At 36.8% G+C, this 15919-nt stretch overlaps 3 protein-coding genes and 1 pseudogene across 3 annotated transcripts; 2 read left to right on the top strand and 2 right to left on the bottom strand.

The window, feature by feature from the left end:
* Positions 1-340: 340 nt before the first annotated feature.
* LOC116133166 lies at positions 341-6251 on the top strand (annotated as a pseudogene).
* Positions 6252-7996: 1745 nt separating this feature from the next.
* LOC116133165 (stromal 70 kDa heat shock-related protein, chloroplastic-like) lies at positions 7997-10364 on the top strand. The gene is made up of 5 exons (XM_031418835.1): positions 7997-8116; positions 8797-8968; positions 9180-9259; positions 9364-9506; positions 9898-10364. Exons 1-5 carry the CDS (start codon positions 7997-7999, stop codon positions 10085-10087), a joined length of 705 nt encoding a protein of 234 aa, XP_031274695.1. The 3' UTR covers positions 10088-10364.
* Positions 10365-10646: 282 nt separating this feature from the next.
* LOC116133155 (protein FATTY ACID EXPORT 4, chloroplastic-like) lies at positions 10647-11407 on the bottom strand. Its single transcript, XM_031418829.1, has 3 exons — positions 11087-11407; positions 10907-10975; positions 10647-10703 (listed from the first exon to the last, which is right to left on the bottom strand). The coding sequence occupies exons 1-3, from the start codon at positions 11259-11261 to the stop codon at positions 10666-10668; spliced, it is 282 nt and encodes a 93-aa protein (XP_031274689.1). The 5' UTR covers positions 11262-11407; the 3' UTR covers positions 10647-10665.
* A 1731-nt stretch (positions 11408-13138) lies between these two features.
* LOC116133152 (probable receptor-like protein kinase At1g33260) lies at positions 13139-14925 on the bottom strand. The gene is made up of 2 exons (XM_031418827.1): positions 14147-14925; positions 13139-14033 (listed from the first exon to the last, which is right to left on the bottom strand). Exons 1-2 carry the CDS (start codon positions 14481-14483, stop codon positions 13354-13356), a joined length of 1017 nt encoding a protein of 338 aa, XP_031274687.1. The 5' UTR covers positions 14484-14925; the 3' UTR covers positions 13139-13353.
* Positions 14926-15919: the final 994 nt, after the last annotated feature.

Raw genomic sequence — 15919 nt, 5'->3', positions numbered from 1 at the left:
TATTCCGTTTAGGGTTGAACAAATTGATTTTAGGATTGAATATGGTGTGAAAATTTGGAGTTTGGATCGGAAATCGCACAGTCTCCGTTTAGGGTTCAAGAAATCGATTTTTGCCCTAATCAGTTTCGATTAAGCGATTTGAATGGGTGGGGTGAACTTTTAAATTTCAAATTTTAAAAAACTTTCATTAATTATGATTTTTCCCACATATGTTTTAATCCTTTCATTTTAACCCATTTTACATGTTTATTGAATCTTAACTGTGCCACGTCAGCTTCTCTAAATTAAAAAAAAAAATGAAAAACATTTTCAAGGCCATTTTGTTAAATTGAATCTTGGGATGGCCGAGGAGTTAAATTTTCTCCTCAGTGTTCTTATTCTTCAATCCCAATCGATTTCCACTTCTCATCAATTTCCCTCAGTTTCCCTTTCCCCAAAGACCTCAACGCCTCTCTCCACACCAAATTCAATGGCAAGTACTTGGAAAATTCACCCACTAGTGCTTGGTAATCCTCCAAATTCACCACTTTTTCACGCTCCTGTTCTCGTTCACCATTTCTTTCAGCTTCAACCAATGCCACATTTTCTTCATGTTCTTCTTTATCACTGGACTGCCGGTCTCCAAGTCTCTTGCTTTTTCGCTTGATTTGCTTGCCTCATAATTTGCGGGCAATCTTGAAGAGCTTTTGGTCATCTAGGGTTTGTTAGAGTAGATGCCCTAGAGCCAATCAATTATTGTAGAATTGACTCTTTGTAATAATGTTCATTAATCAATAATAAAAGGCATTTTATTCTATATCGCGTAAATCATTATTATAGCAATATGTATTGATATATGTCCTTAGAATGGTAGAACCGTGACGAGGGTATCAAGTGTTTCAAATCTTGATAGTGAGAACCCTATGAGCACATATTGTGGCCATTCTAGAAACGTCCGTAGCCCCAGTATCATTCTGAAGTAAGGGCACAGATAATACGGTAAGGCTATCATAGTGTTGAACGACCCTATCGAAAGGCAGTGACTGATCTCACTTGTCAAGGTTGTTTGGTGACAACCTGGTGCAACACATGGGTGCTTGCTTTAGGCAAATACACCACAGCAAGTTCACTGGACTGACCCATCAGAGGATTCCATATGGATGATAACCCAAGTGTCTATGAAACAAATCTTCTAACGAATGGTGGTGCATGTGATCCTTAGACTTGAGATCACCGGAGCGCCTTGTGCACCGATTGGTGCAGTTTGACACTAACATAACGCAGTTCTATTCAGAGCTGTCAATATGGTGGTGATTGACTGCATCAATGAGTGTATCAAGACTATGGTGGATTGACAGAGGATTCATCACTCCCGGGTACAGGAGAAGTTATCTCACGGCGCAATTCAGTATATGGCAATGACACTAAAACTGTGGCTACAGTGGGATTGAGTTGTTGCTCTATCCAGTTTATAATACAGGTCATTGGTCCAGAAACTGAATACATAATATCGAGAGTAACCGAAGGTTGACAATATTTCTATGCCTTCATCTCGTCGAGATAACGTATGATGAAATGATCAAATTGTACGGTAACCATATCATTGACAGGTAGCTACTTTGTTGAATCCGAATCTATCGGGTGGCCATGATGTCTTGCTAGGGGCCAATCTTGGTCTGTGTTAATCGCGATATTATACACTGCCGGTATGATGAGGAGCCTATGGGTCACACACATAGAAGATAATTTAAGACTCAAGAAGAAAGAAGGGCGTTTTCGTCTTTTTAGGTGAAAGGGTATTTTGGTAATTTCACAGTGCAATTAAATTTGCTGAAGGTCGTAGCCTTTATTTAATTAGAAAAATTAAATAAGTGAAATTACGTTTAAATATGTGTTCACATATATTTAATTAAATCATCATTATTGTTAATGTATAGATTAAATATATATTAATTGATTTTAATTGAGATAATGATGAAATAAAAATTAAATATCTAATTGGGAGTGTTTGGTAACATGGGGTGTTTGAGTTGGAGCCCAAGCCTATTCCATATTGGAATAGGGTAACTAATTTTTTACTATAAAAGAAAAATGTTTCTTTGTAAAAATATATGACTTTTCATTATTTCATTCTCTTGAAAACACAAACACAGCAGCCCCCTTTCTCTCCCACTGCAGAAACCCATTTTGCCTAAAATCAATTCATTTTGATTTCATTCTTCTTTAATCTTAAAGCCAAAGAGGATCTAACAAATCCCTCTTTGGTTCTTTGTGATTGTCTTCATGTAGACTATGTCGGTTCGATCCTACGCTTGAGTCGGTAGCAAAAACGTTCAAAGACAAATATGGTGGAGCCTCCAAACGTGCGTATAATTCTCTTAACTCATGATTAACCTTTTTGTGTAGATTTTACTTTAATATAAATTGTAAAATTATACCCTTGATCTTGGCTCATGTAAACGATCCTTGTATTATTATTTTTTTGTTTCCGCTACGTATATGGATCATTTACTAACAAGGTTTTGATGAGAGACTTGGTTTGCAATCTGCGGAGCTTGTATGTGATTTGTGACTGGGTGAAATTTGAGTTGAGTGCCGAGTTGATGCGGTTGAAGGTTTCGGGATCGACAGTGATTTGAGGGGATGATGGGGTTGACTTGATGAGTTTTTCAAGGGTTTTGAGAAGACGAATCTCGTTTGAGTCGGTGAACAGGCAGCCACCGCCATTTTGGGTGGCCAATGACGACGACGGTATGGCCTGCCTCGTCTTAGATTTGGAAGGAATGGACATTGTTGTGTTAACGAGTGGATATGGGTAGTGGGTGACTATTGTTTTGAAGCGGTTTGTAAGCTCTCTTGACTGTCGAGGTATTTTGACTATTTTTTTTTTTTTTTAATAATGTTATGTGCACTAATCAAAACCATAGTAATAACTAACGTGATAGACCTCTCTTATTACCACGTCAGTTTTCTTCAAAAACAAAAAACAAAAAATTCAAAATTTCGATTGTTAGTACTTGGATTAGTATAATTTGATTAATACATATAACATTACTCTTTCTTTTTTTAATTTAGGTTAAATAAATAATTTTAATTAATATAATTATTAATTATTAAATGATGTGAAAAGTGGTGATATGGCAATTGACGTGGCAATACCACGTAGCTCTTTCTGTTTGGAAGTCTAGCATTTCTCTATGTTTAAACACTAAACGGCTAAACTCTTACAAAACCATGTTCTGTCTCTTCTCCTTCACTTCTCAATCTCCTTAAAATCCGTGAACTCAACTCGAACTCAATATGGCTTGTCCAAGTTTCACTCTTTCTCCTTCTCCAAAACTCGTCTACAACAACAAGAGTTTTCATTTTCAAAATTTAAGCCCTTTTGTTTCATCAAACAGTAGCAAACACTCTTTCTCTTTGAAACCCCACCTCTCATTACTCATCGTTCTATCTCTAATCACGGCCGTTCTTCAGCCCACTCACGCGTCTTACCCAGAAATCAGAGCCGTCCATTGCTGTTGATGCACCCAGCAAACATGGTAAGCTTCTGGAACCGTGATTTTTCTGGGTATTGATATATTTTTTTTTACTTTTTTAATCTTTAAAATTGATGGGTTGTTGTTCTGTGGTTTTATAATCTTTGTTTGTGAAGTGGGTCAGTTCTTGTTTTGTAAAGTTTATAATTTCCTGGCGATGGGAAATGCTACTTTATCCTATATAAACCCGGTAAGGTTGCTGGATAAGCGTTTAGGTAACACATAAGGTGATATTGCTGTGAAATATGAATGTTTGAAATCATGTTTTAGTAGTAACATGCAATGTGTGATGGATAAAAGATAGCATTTTGATGTTGTAATTTGTCTGGTAACATCATAAAGCCAGCGTTGTAACACTGCCTTTTAGCAATAAGAAGAGTTAATTTGTTGATTCCTATCAACTTTTTGCCAGTTTGAAATTATTGGGAAGGAATTCGTTTGAATTTTGTGCTCAAACCTTTGATACTCCTGTTGTTAGGATTGTTGGATTTGCGGGTCCCATGTGGGTCACGTGATATGATTGATGAATATATGTTTGTATTGGAGGTTGAAGCATGGAAGATTATAAGCAATGCAGTGAGTATAGTAGTGCTATAAACCAATTGCAAATTGTGTTCCTGTTTTGTGTAATTTCATTGATGAATAGGAATCAGATAAAAGATAGAATAATATGTTCAAATGGATGATGTTGTTATTTGGTTATTTATGGATGGAGTAATTCTTTGATTTTTTTTTTTTTTTTCAATGGTGCAGAGGAGAGGGTGGTTGTGCTAGTTATTGGTGGAGGGGGAAGAGAACATGCCCTTTGTTCTGGTATGAAGCGATCTAGCTCTTGTGACTCTGTATTTTGTGCACCTGGAAATGCGGGGATATCTAGCTCAGGGGATGCAACTTGTATTCCTGATCTTGATGTTTTTGATAGTGAAGTTGTAGTTTCATTCTGCCGGAAATGGGGAGTGGGACTAGTTGTTGTGGGACCGGAGGCTCCTCTTGTTGCAGGTCTTTCCAATGATCTTGTAAAAGCTGGAATTCCTACTTTCGGCCCTTCATCAGAAGCTGCTGCTTTGGAAGGTTCTAAGAACTTCATGAATAATTTGTGTGACAAATACAGGATTCGTACCACTAAGGTTTGTGTTTTTTCTTTGGTCTCGATTAGGAAGTTAGTTATGAATTATGATCAGATCAAGAAAGTGACTGTGACTAGTCATGAATGTACCATCCTGTTCCTACTTCCTGCCTTTTGTCGGCAAACTAAAAATCTTTAAGTTCATGGTGTCTTTCTTCTTTCCTTCCTTTCACCAGAGAAATTCTTTCCTGATGCTTTGATTTGTTGCTGCAGTATAAAACATTTACAGAGCCATCTGCTGCAAAGAAGTATATTCAAGAGCATGGGGCACCTATTGTTGTTAAAGCAGATGGATTAGCTGCTGGAAAAGGAGTCATTGTTTCTATGACACTCGAGGAGGCATACGAAGCTGTTGATTCAATGCTTATTGAAAATGTTTTTGGTTCTGCTGGGTGTTGAGTCGTTATCGAAGAGTTTCTCGAAGGGGAAGAAGCATCCTTTTTTGCCCTTGTGGATGGAGAGAATGCTATACCTCTAGAATCTGCTCAGGACCATAAAAGAGTTGGATGGTGATACAGGGCCAAACACTGGTGGGATGGAGGCATACTCTCCAGCACCAATCTTGACCAAAGAACTTCAGTCTGTGGTCATGGAATCTATAATCCTCCCTACCGTGAAAGGAATGTCAGTAGAGGGATGTAAATTTGTCGGTGTCTTATATGCTGGGCTCATGATTGAGAAGAAGTCTGGCTTACCTAAGCTAATTGAGTACAATGTGCGATTCGGAGATCCAGAGTGTCAGGTTGTTAAAAAGTATCCCAGCATATATCTCTTAATATGATCCCGCTCATAATTTAGATATTGATTCAAATAGAAGTTTATTTCTTGCGGAGTTGTTCATGCCATCTATTGATGTATATGGGTTGGTGGTGAGATTTCTATATAGGTGGTTTGTAACAATGGAACAAGGTTGCAAGAGGAGAGTTCTAACGACCTATGAGATGCATGATATTGTTTTTCGTACCATAGGTTTTCTCTGTTCTATTTTAATGATTGGCAAGTGGTTGGGTAATAATAATATCTAGTTTGCATACTTTATGGTGTCTCGTGCTATAAGGAGGCAACTGACCATCTTTTGGGTTCATTTGCATGTTATAGCCAAGAAAGTTCAGTTTATGAGCATAAATGATGATATAATTTGATGTGGATTTCTCTTAACCATGTCTTATTACCCCATTAATGGTGCACAGGTATTGATGGTTCGCTTGGAGTCTGATTTGGTACAAGTTCTGCTTGCAGCATGTAGAGGAGAGCTAACTGGTGTGACGCTAAATTGGTCCCCAGGCTCTGCCATGGTGGTCGTAATGGCAAGCAAGGGTTACCCAGGATCCTACGAGAAAGGCACCATGATAGGAAATCTCGAAGAAGCAAAACAAGTTACTCCATCTGTCAAGATATTCCATGCTGGAACTGCACTTGATTCTGATGGCAACTTCATTGCCACTGGAGGCCGTGTTCTTGGGGTTACTGCAAAGGGGAAAGATCTTGAAGAAGCACGAGATAGAGCTTATCAGGCTTTATAGGAAGTTAATTGGCCAGGAGGGTTCTACCGGCGAGATATTGGATGGAGAGCACTTCCCCAAAAGCAACTTGCCTCACAAGGGTAAATTTATGTCCAAAAACTAGGGGTGGCTCATTTGAGGACACATATCATTCAATGTTAACTGTTGAAAATGGCTGATAGAGTTATCAAAATAATGTATTAAAAAAGCGTTTCCATGTTAAGCGAAATTCTGTTACCTGAGAAGTCTTCATCTTTTTTCTACCTTACATTAAAAGATTCAAACAAAGAAACTTAGAAACTTTCTAACCAATTCAATGCACAGAATCTACATGATTCACTATGTAAGGGTAGCGAGGTTGACTTTTTGACCCAAGCATTGTCTTTTACACATGTATATCCACAACTATGTAAATTTTCTCCATTAATATGTATTGGTATACTTGTAGTGAATTTTCCCTTGTTTTGAGAATTTTTATGATTAGATGAATTTTGGCTTACAAATTATTGTCATCAACTCTCATTGATAGCATTCTACATTGAATCTATTTCTTTCCTTTTGTTATCCTGTTTATTTGTCAAAGTGGAACAGCTTCCAGGCAGTACAAGGATGGCATTTGTTATTGTGTTTATGTATTTGTAATCTTATGGCATTGTTTTCATTTCTTATATTTGAATAGTGTTATGAGTTCCACCTTCTCGATAATGTCATGATTAATTTGAAAACTTTCAGATTCTTTTTTCACATAAATTCTGCTGTTTATCTGTTTCTTTTTTTAGTGATCCAGTTTCTCTAGCTGAAAATCTTAGTGTCTGCAAAAAGGATTTATAATCCTCACCTGATCACCTGATCGTTTGAATTTATCATTTCAGTAGCAAACTATCTAATCTTGTTAGATTCCTCGAGGAAGCTTTTTGTATAACTCTTTTTATCAGGGTAAAATGGAGAGACATGGAGTGTCCACCTTGTTTGTACAGCATTTAGTCACAGCAACATGAAGTTGATTGGTACTCCATTGACACATCAAAGGTTTATTATTCCAAGAATTGCAGGAACTTATCAGCAGGGTATCCAAACTGGTAAACACATTTTACTTAGGCATTCAAGACACATTCCATAGCTTCAATTTCTTGAAGATTCTACTTTCGTCTGGCGTTGGAGTTCTTGCTATTTCTGGTGATGTTTCATTCTCATGCTGAATCACCAGTTTTGATTATTCAATTCCAAGAGATTCATTGATGAGCTCAGTGTCTTCTCTCCTAGAAAATGTCTTATCTTTTTTCTTGCCTAAGGCTTGAACAGTTGGCACTTCTAGGTTTGGATTTTGATGCCTCCATTAGCGAAATCTCTCAGCTTCTTGTATCTGTATAATGTTATTTGATTTTTTTCTTTCAAGACAAAAGCATTGTTTTTTTTTTTTTTCTACATTTTAGTTTATGAATTTAGATATATTTCGTTCTTGTTCCAAACTTAACAGATTTTGTAACATTGATTGATTATCGTTTATATATATATAGAATAATTCTCTAGTTAAATTGTTTGGGGTTTTTGGGAGGTGGGTTTGTGTAGATTTTGGATTTTAAGGTTGAATTTAATTTTTTTAATAGGGTCGTTTTTTTTTTTTTTTTTTTTTTTTTTTTGTGTGTGTTTTAGTTATTTTTGCGTTTTTGAAGGTTGAAGTTGATGTTTTTATGTGGATTTTGGTTAGCTTTGGGTGGATTTTTATATTATTTTTCCTTTTGTCTAATTTTAAGGCTATCTATAGGAAATTTTGTGATTGGATTTGTTCAATTATTGAATTTAAGGTTTTAAGCTCATATTTTTATGTGGATTTGGTTAATAAAAAGGTTATGGAATCTGTGAATGATGTGATACTGATGAAACCACCCGATATGTGGTATACAGTAAGAAAACCAAGGGAGGCAAGCAGGGGAATTTGGGCTGTAACAAGAAAGATTCTGATGGATGAGGTGTGAGAGTGAGGTGTAAAGGTTGAGTGAGCTGTTAAGAATTGGTTATTGGGTGAACAGATGGCAGTAAAGGATGGGATAAGGGAATAATTCTGTTAGGAGGAAAAGTGAATAAAAAGGGGAGGCAATCGAGAGGATGATCATCAGAAAAATCATATGGGAAATCGGGGAGGGGCTGACCCTCGAAGTTCAGCAGGGATAGGAGTAATTTTCTGTTTAATTTGTAATTTCCTTTTATGTGAGGTTGGTTGATTCCAATAATTGTCTTTGTTTCACCCATTTAATGCTTTTCTTTGTTAATATGAAATATGCAGTTTCCATTTCCATTTTAATATCGTCATTCTCTGTTACGTTTGAGTTACTGTTTCTTTAATTTTGAGTTGTTGAAAACGTAGGGATCCAACAGATACTTTCTAAGGCTAAAAGATAGGTGTTTAGTTTTGTCTATTAGTGTTTATGCTACAAAAGGAGCTCACTTTAATTGGTTGAGTGAGATCAATCGTTGTTGTTTTGATTTCTTTTTCATTTTTGGTTTATCTCATGTCACATACTTAGATTTTTTGTTAATAATTTTTTTTTTTTTTTTTTTTAAATTTTAGGTTTTGAGGAAGCTTGTGGACGATGAATCGAAGTTTCTAAATGATAAAGTGACTAAAGCTTCGGTTGCAGTTCCTGCTTAGTTAAATGACTCACAGAGGACAGCTACAAAGGATGCTGGTTGTATTGCTGGCTTAGAAGTTCTTCGTATCATCAATGTGTCTACTGCTGCTTCTTTAGAATATGGATTTGAAAAGAAAAACAATGAGACTATCCTAGTTTTTGATCTTGGTGGTGGCACTTTTGATGTTTCAGGTACCGTCTTAAAAGTTCTCTGTTATGTCTACTGTATTTATGCTAGGTAATAGATGTCAATACTTAATTCATTCTATGCTGAGGAAGTAGTCTATGTTGAGTCAAAATTCTGTAACTTTTGTCCCTTTGATTAGAAAGGTGTGTTCATACTTGAATATTTGAGTATTATCTCGTTTATTTATTTATTTATTTATTTTTTTTGGAATTCTAGTGCTTGCGGTGGGTAATGGAGTGTTTGAAATGCTGTCTACATCAGGAGATACACATTTGGGTGGGGATGACTTTGATAAGGTTGGAATCTTTGCCTCATATGCTCTTATGCATGTATATGGTCTTTTCCTCCTCTGCAGTCTGTTTTGGTGCTGAATGGACTTACTTATCCCATATGAATGCAGAGGATGGTTGATTGGCTTGCTGCAAACTTCAAGAGAGGCGAAGGTATGGACCTTTTGATGGACAAACAAGCTCTTCAACGGCTAACTAAGACGGCTGAGAAAGCCAAAATGGAGTTGTCATCTTTGACTCAGACAAACATCAGGTATGTTGCTTGTACTTGGATGACTCTCTCTGTGGGCACATGGACAGCCCCTCCCTGATGCACTTATNCTTTTATGCATGTATATGGTCTTTTCCTCCTCTGCAGTCTGTTTTGGTGCTGAATGGACTTACTTATCCCATATGAATGCAGAGGATGGTTGATTGGCTTGCTGCAAACTTCAAGAGGGACGAAGGTATGGACCTTTTGAAGGACAAGCAAGCTCTTCAACGGCTAACTAAGACCGCTGAGAAAGCCAAAATCGGGTTGTCATCTTTGACTCAAGACAAACATCAGGTATGTTGCTTGTAGTTGGATGACTCTCTCTGTGGGCACATGGACAGCCCCTCCCTGATGCACTTATGTCTTACTGATTTTTTTTCTGTTTTGCTAGTTTGCCTTTCATCACTGCTACAGCAGATGGTCCTAAACATATAGAGACCACCATTACTAAAGGAGCTTGCAGACAAGGTTCCGCTCCAGTCAAAGAGAAGGTTGAGGCAAAACTAAAGGAGCTCAAGGTTGCGATTGCATCAGAGTCAACTAAAGCAATGAAAGATGCCATGGCTACCCTTAATCAATAAGTCATGCAACTTGGTCAGTCCCTTTACAACCAACCAGGTGCCTGGCACTGAAGCTAGACTGTCAAATTCATCAACCAAGGGATCTGATAGTGATGCCATTGATGCAGATTTCACTGAGAGCAATTGAGCAACTGCTCAGTCTTTTTGACTTTTGGTAATGTGTAAAAGGAATTTGATTTTTGGGGGATTGGATATGGTTTGAGCTATAATTTTTTGCCGTCGTTTTTGTTTCACGAGAAACAGATTCATATTGTTTCTAGGAAATATAGAGGATGATTTAGAGACCAATTAGAGAGAATCCGTAGTAGCAAAACCTGTTTCTTATTTGTGTATAATTTTTTTTATATAAATTTTAGTGAAATAATTATACATGCAGAATATATTTTGCAAGTATAAATCTAATTGTAAGGTGTGCTGATTATATATCTAATATTTTTTTCTGATTTTCATTTGTCATAAAAATACTTTTATGACAAATGAGGCAGCTCGATAGTGAAGAGACTAGAGAGAGGAAAGCAAACCCAAACGACGACAAGATCCCGCAGGTTGGAAAACTTGACAAATACACCCCTGTGATCCTAAGTACAACCCCGTGATCCCTTGCAGGTTTGAAAACCTGACAAACACACCGTTAACAACTTATCACATAATGAGAGGTGGAGAACAAAGAACATGAAAATGCAGAAAAGAAGAGAATAATGTATATTTGGAATCAAGATCGGAAATTACCATGAAATTGCCAACATAAAAGAACATTTACGAGTACTAGATAACAACATTTTGTGCTTCAAGAAAAAATGGGAAAGGGGTAAAACAGACCTACTGATGCCATAAGAGGGGCCCCCGTTAATCCTCCAAAAACGGAACCCTGGTTCCCTGATTTTGCAACTACATGCAAACGAAGAAAAAAAAAAAAAAAAAATTGACCTCAAATTAGAGAGGCAATGCATAGCAATTCAGGATATACGTAAAGAAAGAAAGAAAGAAAGTATAATGTACAGGCAAAGAGACCGCCACCCAGAAGCAGGACCCTATATGAGGCTGAGGTGACAGGAGCGAGCCCTGCCACAGCCAAACCCAGTTGAGATTTACAGCAGAAACACCGCCGGGTACCAAGGTTACATTTCCCATTCCTTAAATATGCAGCATTAGAGATGCTTCGAGGGAAAATCATTAGTCATTACTGGTATATCTAAACTCTTCACATCATAATCAGTATTATCATAATTCGAATCTGAAAATTTTGTATTTTCATCCGAAAAGACCTTAGCTGGGGCCGCTGCCGAAATCAGTACACCAGTGAACGACATCCTCAGTCTTCACAGTCTCGCACTTGCTCAACATTCACACAGCTGTGTCAATTCAACCCATTTCTTCTAACTCTAACGCTTAAATGGGCCATCAGTCCAATCAAGATCGGCCCAATATAGTTTAATTGAAAGGTTAGGCGGTTTAACTTAAATTTTAATAAAAATTCATAATCATCCATCTACTCCAATCTAATACTCCAAATAATTGACACAAAAATTAATTGGTGGATCAAAGAACATCTTACATAACTAGGTGTTTAGTACACATAAACTTTTAAAATATTTGTAATCAATATTAAAAAAAAATCTTGGTTATTTATTAGAATCTCTATTTACTTTTAGTATTATTCTATTGATTTAGTGTAGAATTATGAAATTTGAATTTTTTTTATTGAATTTGTGATGCTGATTTTGACACAACTATTTGTACTTGAGAAATGCTGAGCAGGCTCAGAAGTCACGCGTGATTATGAAAGTATTTAGTTGATTGGGTTTTGGTGGGGGGGGGGGGGGGGGGGGGTGAAGAACAATGTTTAAAGTGGTTCGGATGCTCACAAAGCGAATCCTACGTCCACTGATATTGTAAATGAGTGAAGTTAGATCACGTTCAGCGAGCTGAATTATAGCTTAGAGAATACAAGAGAAAGAGGGAGAGAGAGTATGTTATTCCAGAGTGAAATTAGTCAATCCCACAATAGGAGAGAAGTCCTATTTATAGTGGAGGAACCAAAGTAATGATTACTAAATCTGCAAATGTGGTAGATGCCGTGCAAATCCAGCTCTGCATCCATTGCTCATTGCCCGAGTGATTTCCTTGACTCATGCAGGGATTGGACACGTGGACCGTTTCCAACCATACGCCAACCTGACGTACACCACCACCTGGCAGGAGCATACCACTCACGTCATTACGCAATGTAACCACATCTGAACGGTTGTAGAACCTTCTCAAGCTCTGACCACCCATGCTGACAGGGCTCTACATCAGTCCTACTTTTCTAGGCATAACAAATATATTTAATAGAGGTTGAGAGTAGTGATTTGGGTTTAAATAGTCCCTTCCAAAATAATTTTATATATTTTAAAGAAGAAAAATATAAATAGTTTAAAGTGATAATTAAGAAATAAAAATTATTCTGGTTTTCACTTCAACGGTTGGATACTCTAATTTGACCATTGATAAGCAAATCTTGGTCCCAATAGTTTTTATAAGGCAATAGAGTAGGTATCAATATCATGTTCCTTGTGTTAAATAAAAACAAATATTTTGGTTTAAAAAGAACAGGCAAGACCTCCTCCATATGGGATTTTTTTTTTCCCGTATTTTGGTTGAAAAGTCAATATTGATATCATAGAGACACGATAAGTTGTAAAAAGAATATGTTTAATGGCCAAATGAAGTTTTAAGGGTTTTTTTTTTTTGGTTTTTTTTTTTTTGGTAATTTTCACAATAATTCCCGCACATAAAAACTATTAATTACCTGAATAAAATTATGTACACTAACTAATTTAAGCTAATCCAAATACTAATATTGAAATTTTAAAATTTCTTCAAAATAAAAAATTCGAATTTTCAATGTTAATACTTAAATTAATTAGTACATATACCATTACTCTAATTACCTACTCTGACTGCATAACTTTTTTTTCTTTAGTAGAAAATGTTGTTGAAAGATATTAACAAGATATGGTAGAAACTATATATTGAAATGGATCTTATCTATGTATTTTCAAGGACAAATTAAAATAATAAAGATTTATTTGAATTTGATTATGTTTTTGTTTTCTGACTGAAGTTCAAATACAACAATTGATTACAGCCTTTAACACTCTGTCGGCACACACGCGCGTCATATACCCACAATCACGATGGTACTATGACATGCAGCAAATTTAACTACAAAGAAGAAAAATTAATTTACAGTTTTTCACATTAAAGGTTTATGGATTAATTATTTACTTGTGAATCTTTGTTTGTTGAGAGAAGATTTTATCCTCCATAGTATGCAAGATTTCACTAGCAGAAGGCCTGTGAATGGGAGCCTGTCGAAGGCAAAGTTCAGAGATTGATAGCATGGTCCTTGCCTCTTCCAAGTCAAACTCCCCGCCCAACCGTGGATCCACCATTTCTTTTACTTTCTTGCTTTCACATTCAGAGACATCTTTCAGGACGGCTGCTGCTAAAGATGTCAATAGTTGACCTCTTTCGGGGCAAAAAGCCGCCATACCCGTTACAAGTTCCAAAAGGATAACTCCATAGCTGTAAATATCATTCTTCTTTGAGGCTATTCCAGTTCTCAAGTAGTGAGGGTCTGTGTAACCTGGAGAACCCATCATCACTTGCTTGGTCCTTGACGGTGGCAGCACAACCGAAGAAAACCCCATCTTTGCAGACCCAAAATCACAGAGCTTGCAGTTGAAATACTCGTCCAGAAGGATGTTTGAAGATTTGATGTCACCGTGTACGATGTGCAGGGTGCATTTCTCATGTAGATACTCAATTGCTTTGGCAAGCTGGAAAGCTATAGCCATACGGTTTTTCCAGGGAAGTATTGACTCCATCCTTTTGCTTCCTCCATGGAGCTTCTCATGCAAGCTCCCATTCGGCACGTATTCAAACACCAGAGCGCCTTCATCTGCATAACGATAAGGACACCATGGCATCAATATATAACTCAAGAAAACTCAAATAAGACTAAAACCATAGATTGCTTTGCAATCGCATATATATATATATATATACATATACCTTTATCGTTACAGTAGCCGAGAAACTTGACAATATTTTCGTGGCAAAGGCGGAGCAGGATATCTAGTTCTTGCTGGAAGACCTGATTGAGAATCTTGATTGCCCCTTGAGGGTGAATGGAACCAGGTAAACGAGCCAGATAGACGTTACTAAACCCTCCTGATCCAATCACTACCGAAAAATTATTGGTGAATGTCTCAATGTCGTCCCAACTGTATTTCTTTGTGGAAGAACCATCACCATCCTCCGCCTTTTGATCAACCACGACTCCAACTTGATTATTACTGGGTCTGCGTCTCAATTTTTTGATCCTGAACAACTTGGCGAAGAAGGCCATTACAAACAGTAAGACTAGTAAGAGAAGAACAGAGGAAACAAGGGCGGGCTATGAGGGTCAAAGTTGTGGGATTTAAAAGGAGATATTGTCGGTGGATAATTATTAAGGAGTGAGTAGCGGTAGGACCAAAAGAAAAAGCGGTAGCCTTAGCGGGTATGGGGTGGGAAGCGACGCAGAAGGTGAGTTGAGAAGACAAGAGAAATTAACAAACACCAAAACCTGGAGACAAATAGACCAGCAGTAGCGGTAGGAGGAAGTCTTGAAATTGAAACACTCGCTTCTTCCCCTTTGTTAGATGTCAAACCCTGGAAGGGACAATCCGACAGGCATGGAATCCTCTTCGATCTATCATATTTAGATAAAGATACAGAGGAAGAAAGGGTAGAGCAGAGAGATTTAGAATAAGACGGACATTGGATCACGAACAGAACACAATTAAAGAAATCATTTTTCTACATTATTTTAATCGTGATGTTATTAAATTAAAAAGAAAATTCTAGATGATCCCGTCGTTCATGAGTCTATCTCAGATGGGGTGGATAGATAGTAGTTTTCAATCTTCTTTAACACGTGGCTTCTTTTGCAATGGTCCACTTATAATTTTAGATTAATAACATAACCAAGAACAATTTGAATCTCAGATTTATTAAATATAACAGTAAAAGCATTTGATGCAAAACACAACTAGCGAATGGTTAATCACACTTGCGCATTCACATCGTTTTAGTTGAAATTGAATGTTTGGTGTGCCATCAATCATTCTTTACATATGCAAATCATACATACAATGTATATATGCCCACGTGTTTATTTATTAAATGGTCTCCATCCAGGGCGTTAAGTCTTGACTTTGTATTTGATAATTTTTTTCAATTGCAGCTGCAGGCAATACACCTTTGTCACAAGTTGTTACCGAATATTACATAGATTTATCATATTATTGATTTGTGTGGGAGAAATTGTCTTGTCCGCGTGCCAGAACAGCAGACAATGAAAGACCGGAGTCATTGTTCCATGCCATCTTGACATGAACCAATTTTGGAGAGTCTCTAATTTTATAAAAGATCTTAATATATGTTTACTAGTTTTGTTACATAAATTAATCAATAACTATATAATTTTCTATTGCTTCCATCTTTTTCATTTCGTGACCAATTTTCTGAAGCTCCCATATCATACCACTACTAGGAATGCAAAACTGAAACTCAGTTAACTTTTAGGTTATATATTCACAAATTCACTGGAGAGTGGTCCATTTTCCCCTTTAGGGAGCCAACTCTTAACATTTATCTATCTTGACAGTATAGCTAAAATTTAATCTTGGTAATATCAATAGGTTAAATTTAAGAATGTTTTTATATCACAAAATGAAAAACTGTTGGTGTTGGGGAGACTCTTTATCTCTGAGTTCAATATTGTCTCATCCACCAAGGACT

Source organism: Pistacia vera, unplaced genomic scaffold, assembly GCF_008641045.1.
Source record: "Pistacia vera cultivar Batoury unplaced genomic scaffold, PisVer_v2 Contig266, whole genome shotgun sequence".
NCBI lineage: Eukaryota > Viridiplantae > Streptophyta > Magnoliopsida > Sapindales > Anacardiaceae > Pistacia > Pistacia vera.
The sequence above is the reverse complement of the archived record's forward strand: the minus strand, read 5'-3'. Positions and strand labels throughout refer to the sequence as shown.

Bases quoted from the DNA above. Each gene is read 5' to 3' on its own strand.
- LOC116133165 (XM_031418835.1), top strand. From the start codon at position 7,997: ATGGAATCTGTGAATGATGTGATACTGATGAAACCACCCGATATGTGG. The intron at 8,117-8,796 runs GTGTGAGAGTGA...GTTCCTGCTTAG, and splicing joins GAAAGATTCTGATGGATGAG to TTAAATGACTCACAGAGGAC. The intron at 9,507-9,897 runs GTATGTTGCTTG...CTGTTTTGCTAG, and splicing joins TTGACTCAGACAAACATCAG to TTTGCCTTTCATCACTGCTA.
- LOC116133155 (XM_031418829.1), bottom strand. From the start codon at position 11,261: ATGATTTTCCCTCGAAGCATCTCTAATGCTGCATATTTAAGGAATGGG. The intron at 10,976-11,086 runs GTACATTATACT...GTTTGCATGTAG, and splicing joins GGGTGGCGGTCTCTTTGCCT to TTGCAAAATCAGGGAACCAG. The intron at 10,704-10,906 runs GTCTGTTTTACC...TGTGTTTGTCAG, and splicing joins CCCTCTTATGGCATCAGTAG to GTTTTCAAACCTGCAAGGGA.
- LOC116133152 (XM_031418827.1), bottom strand. From the start codon at position 14,483: ATGGCCTTCTTCGCCAAGTTGTTCAGGATCAAAAAATTGAGACGCAGA. The intron at 14,034-14,146 runs GTATATGTATAT...ATCGTTATGCAG, and splicing joins CGGCTACTGTAACGATAAAG to ATGAAGGCGCTCTGGTGTTT.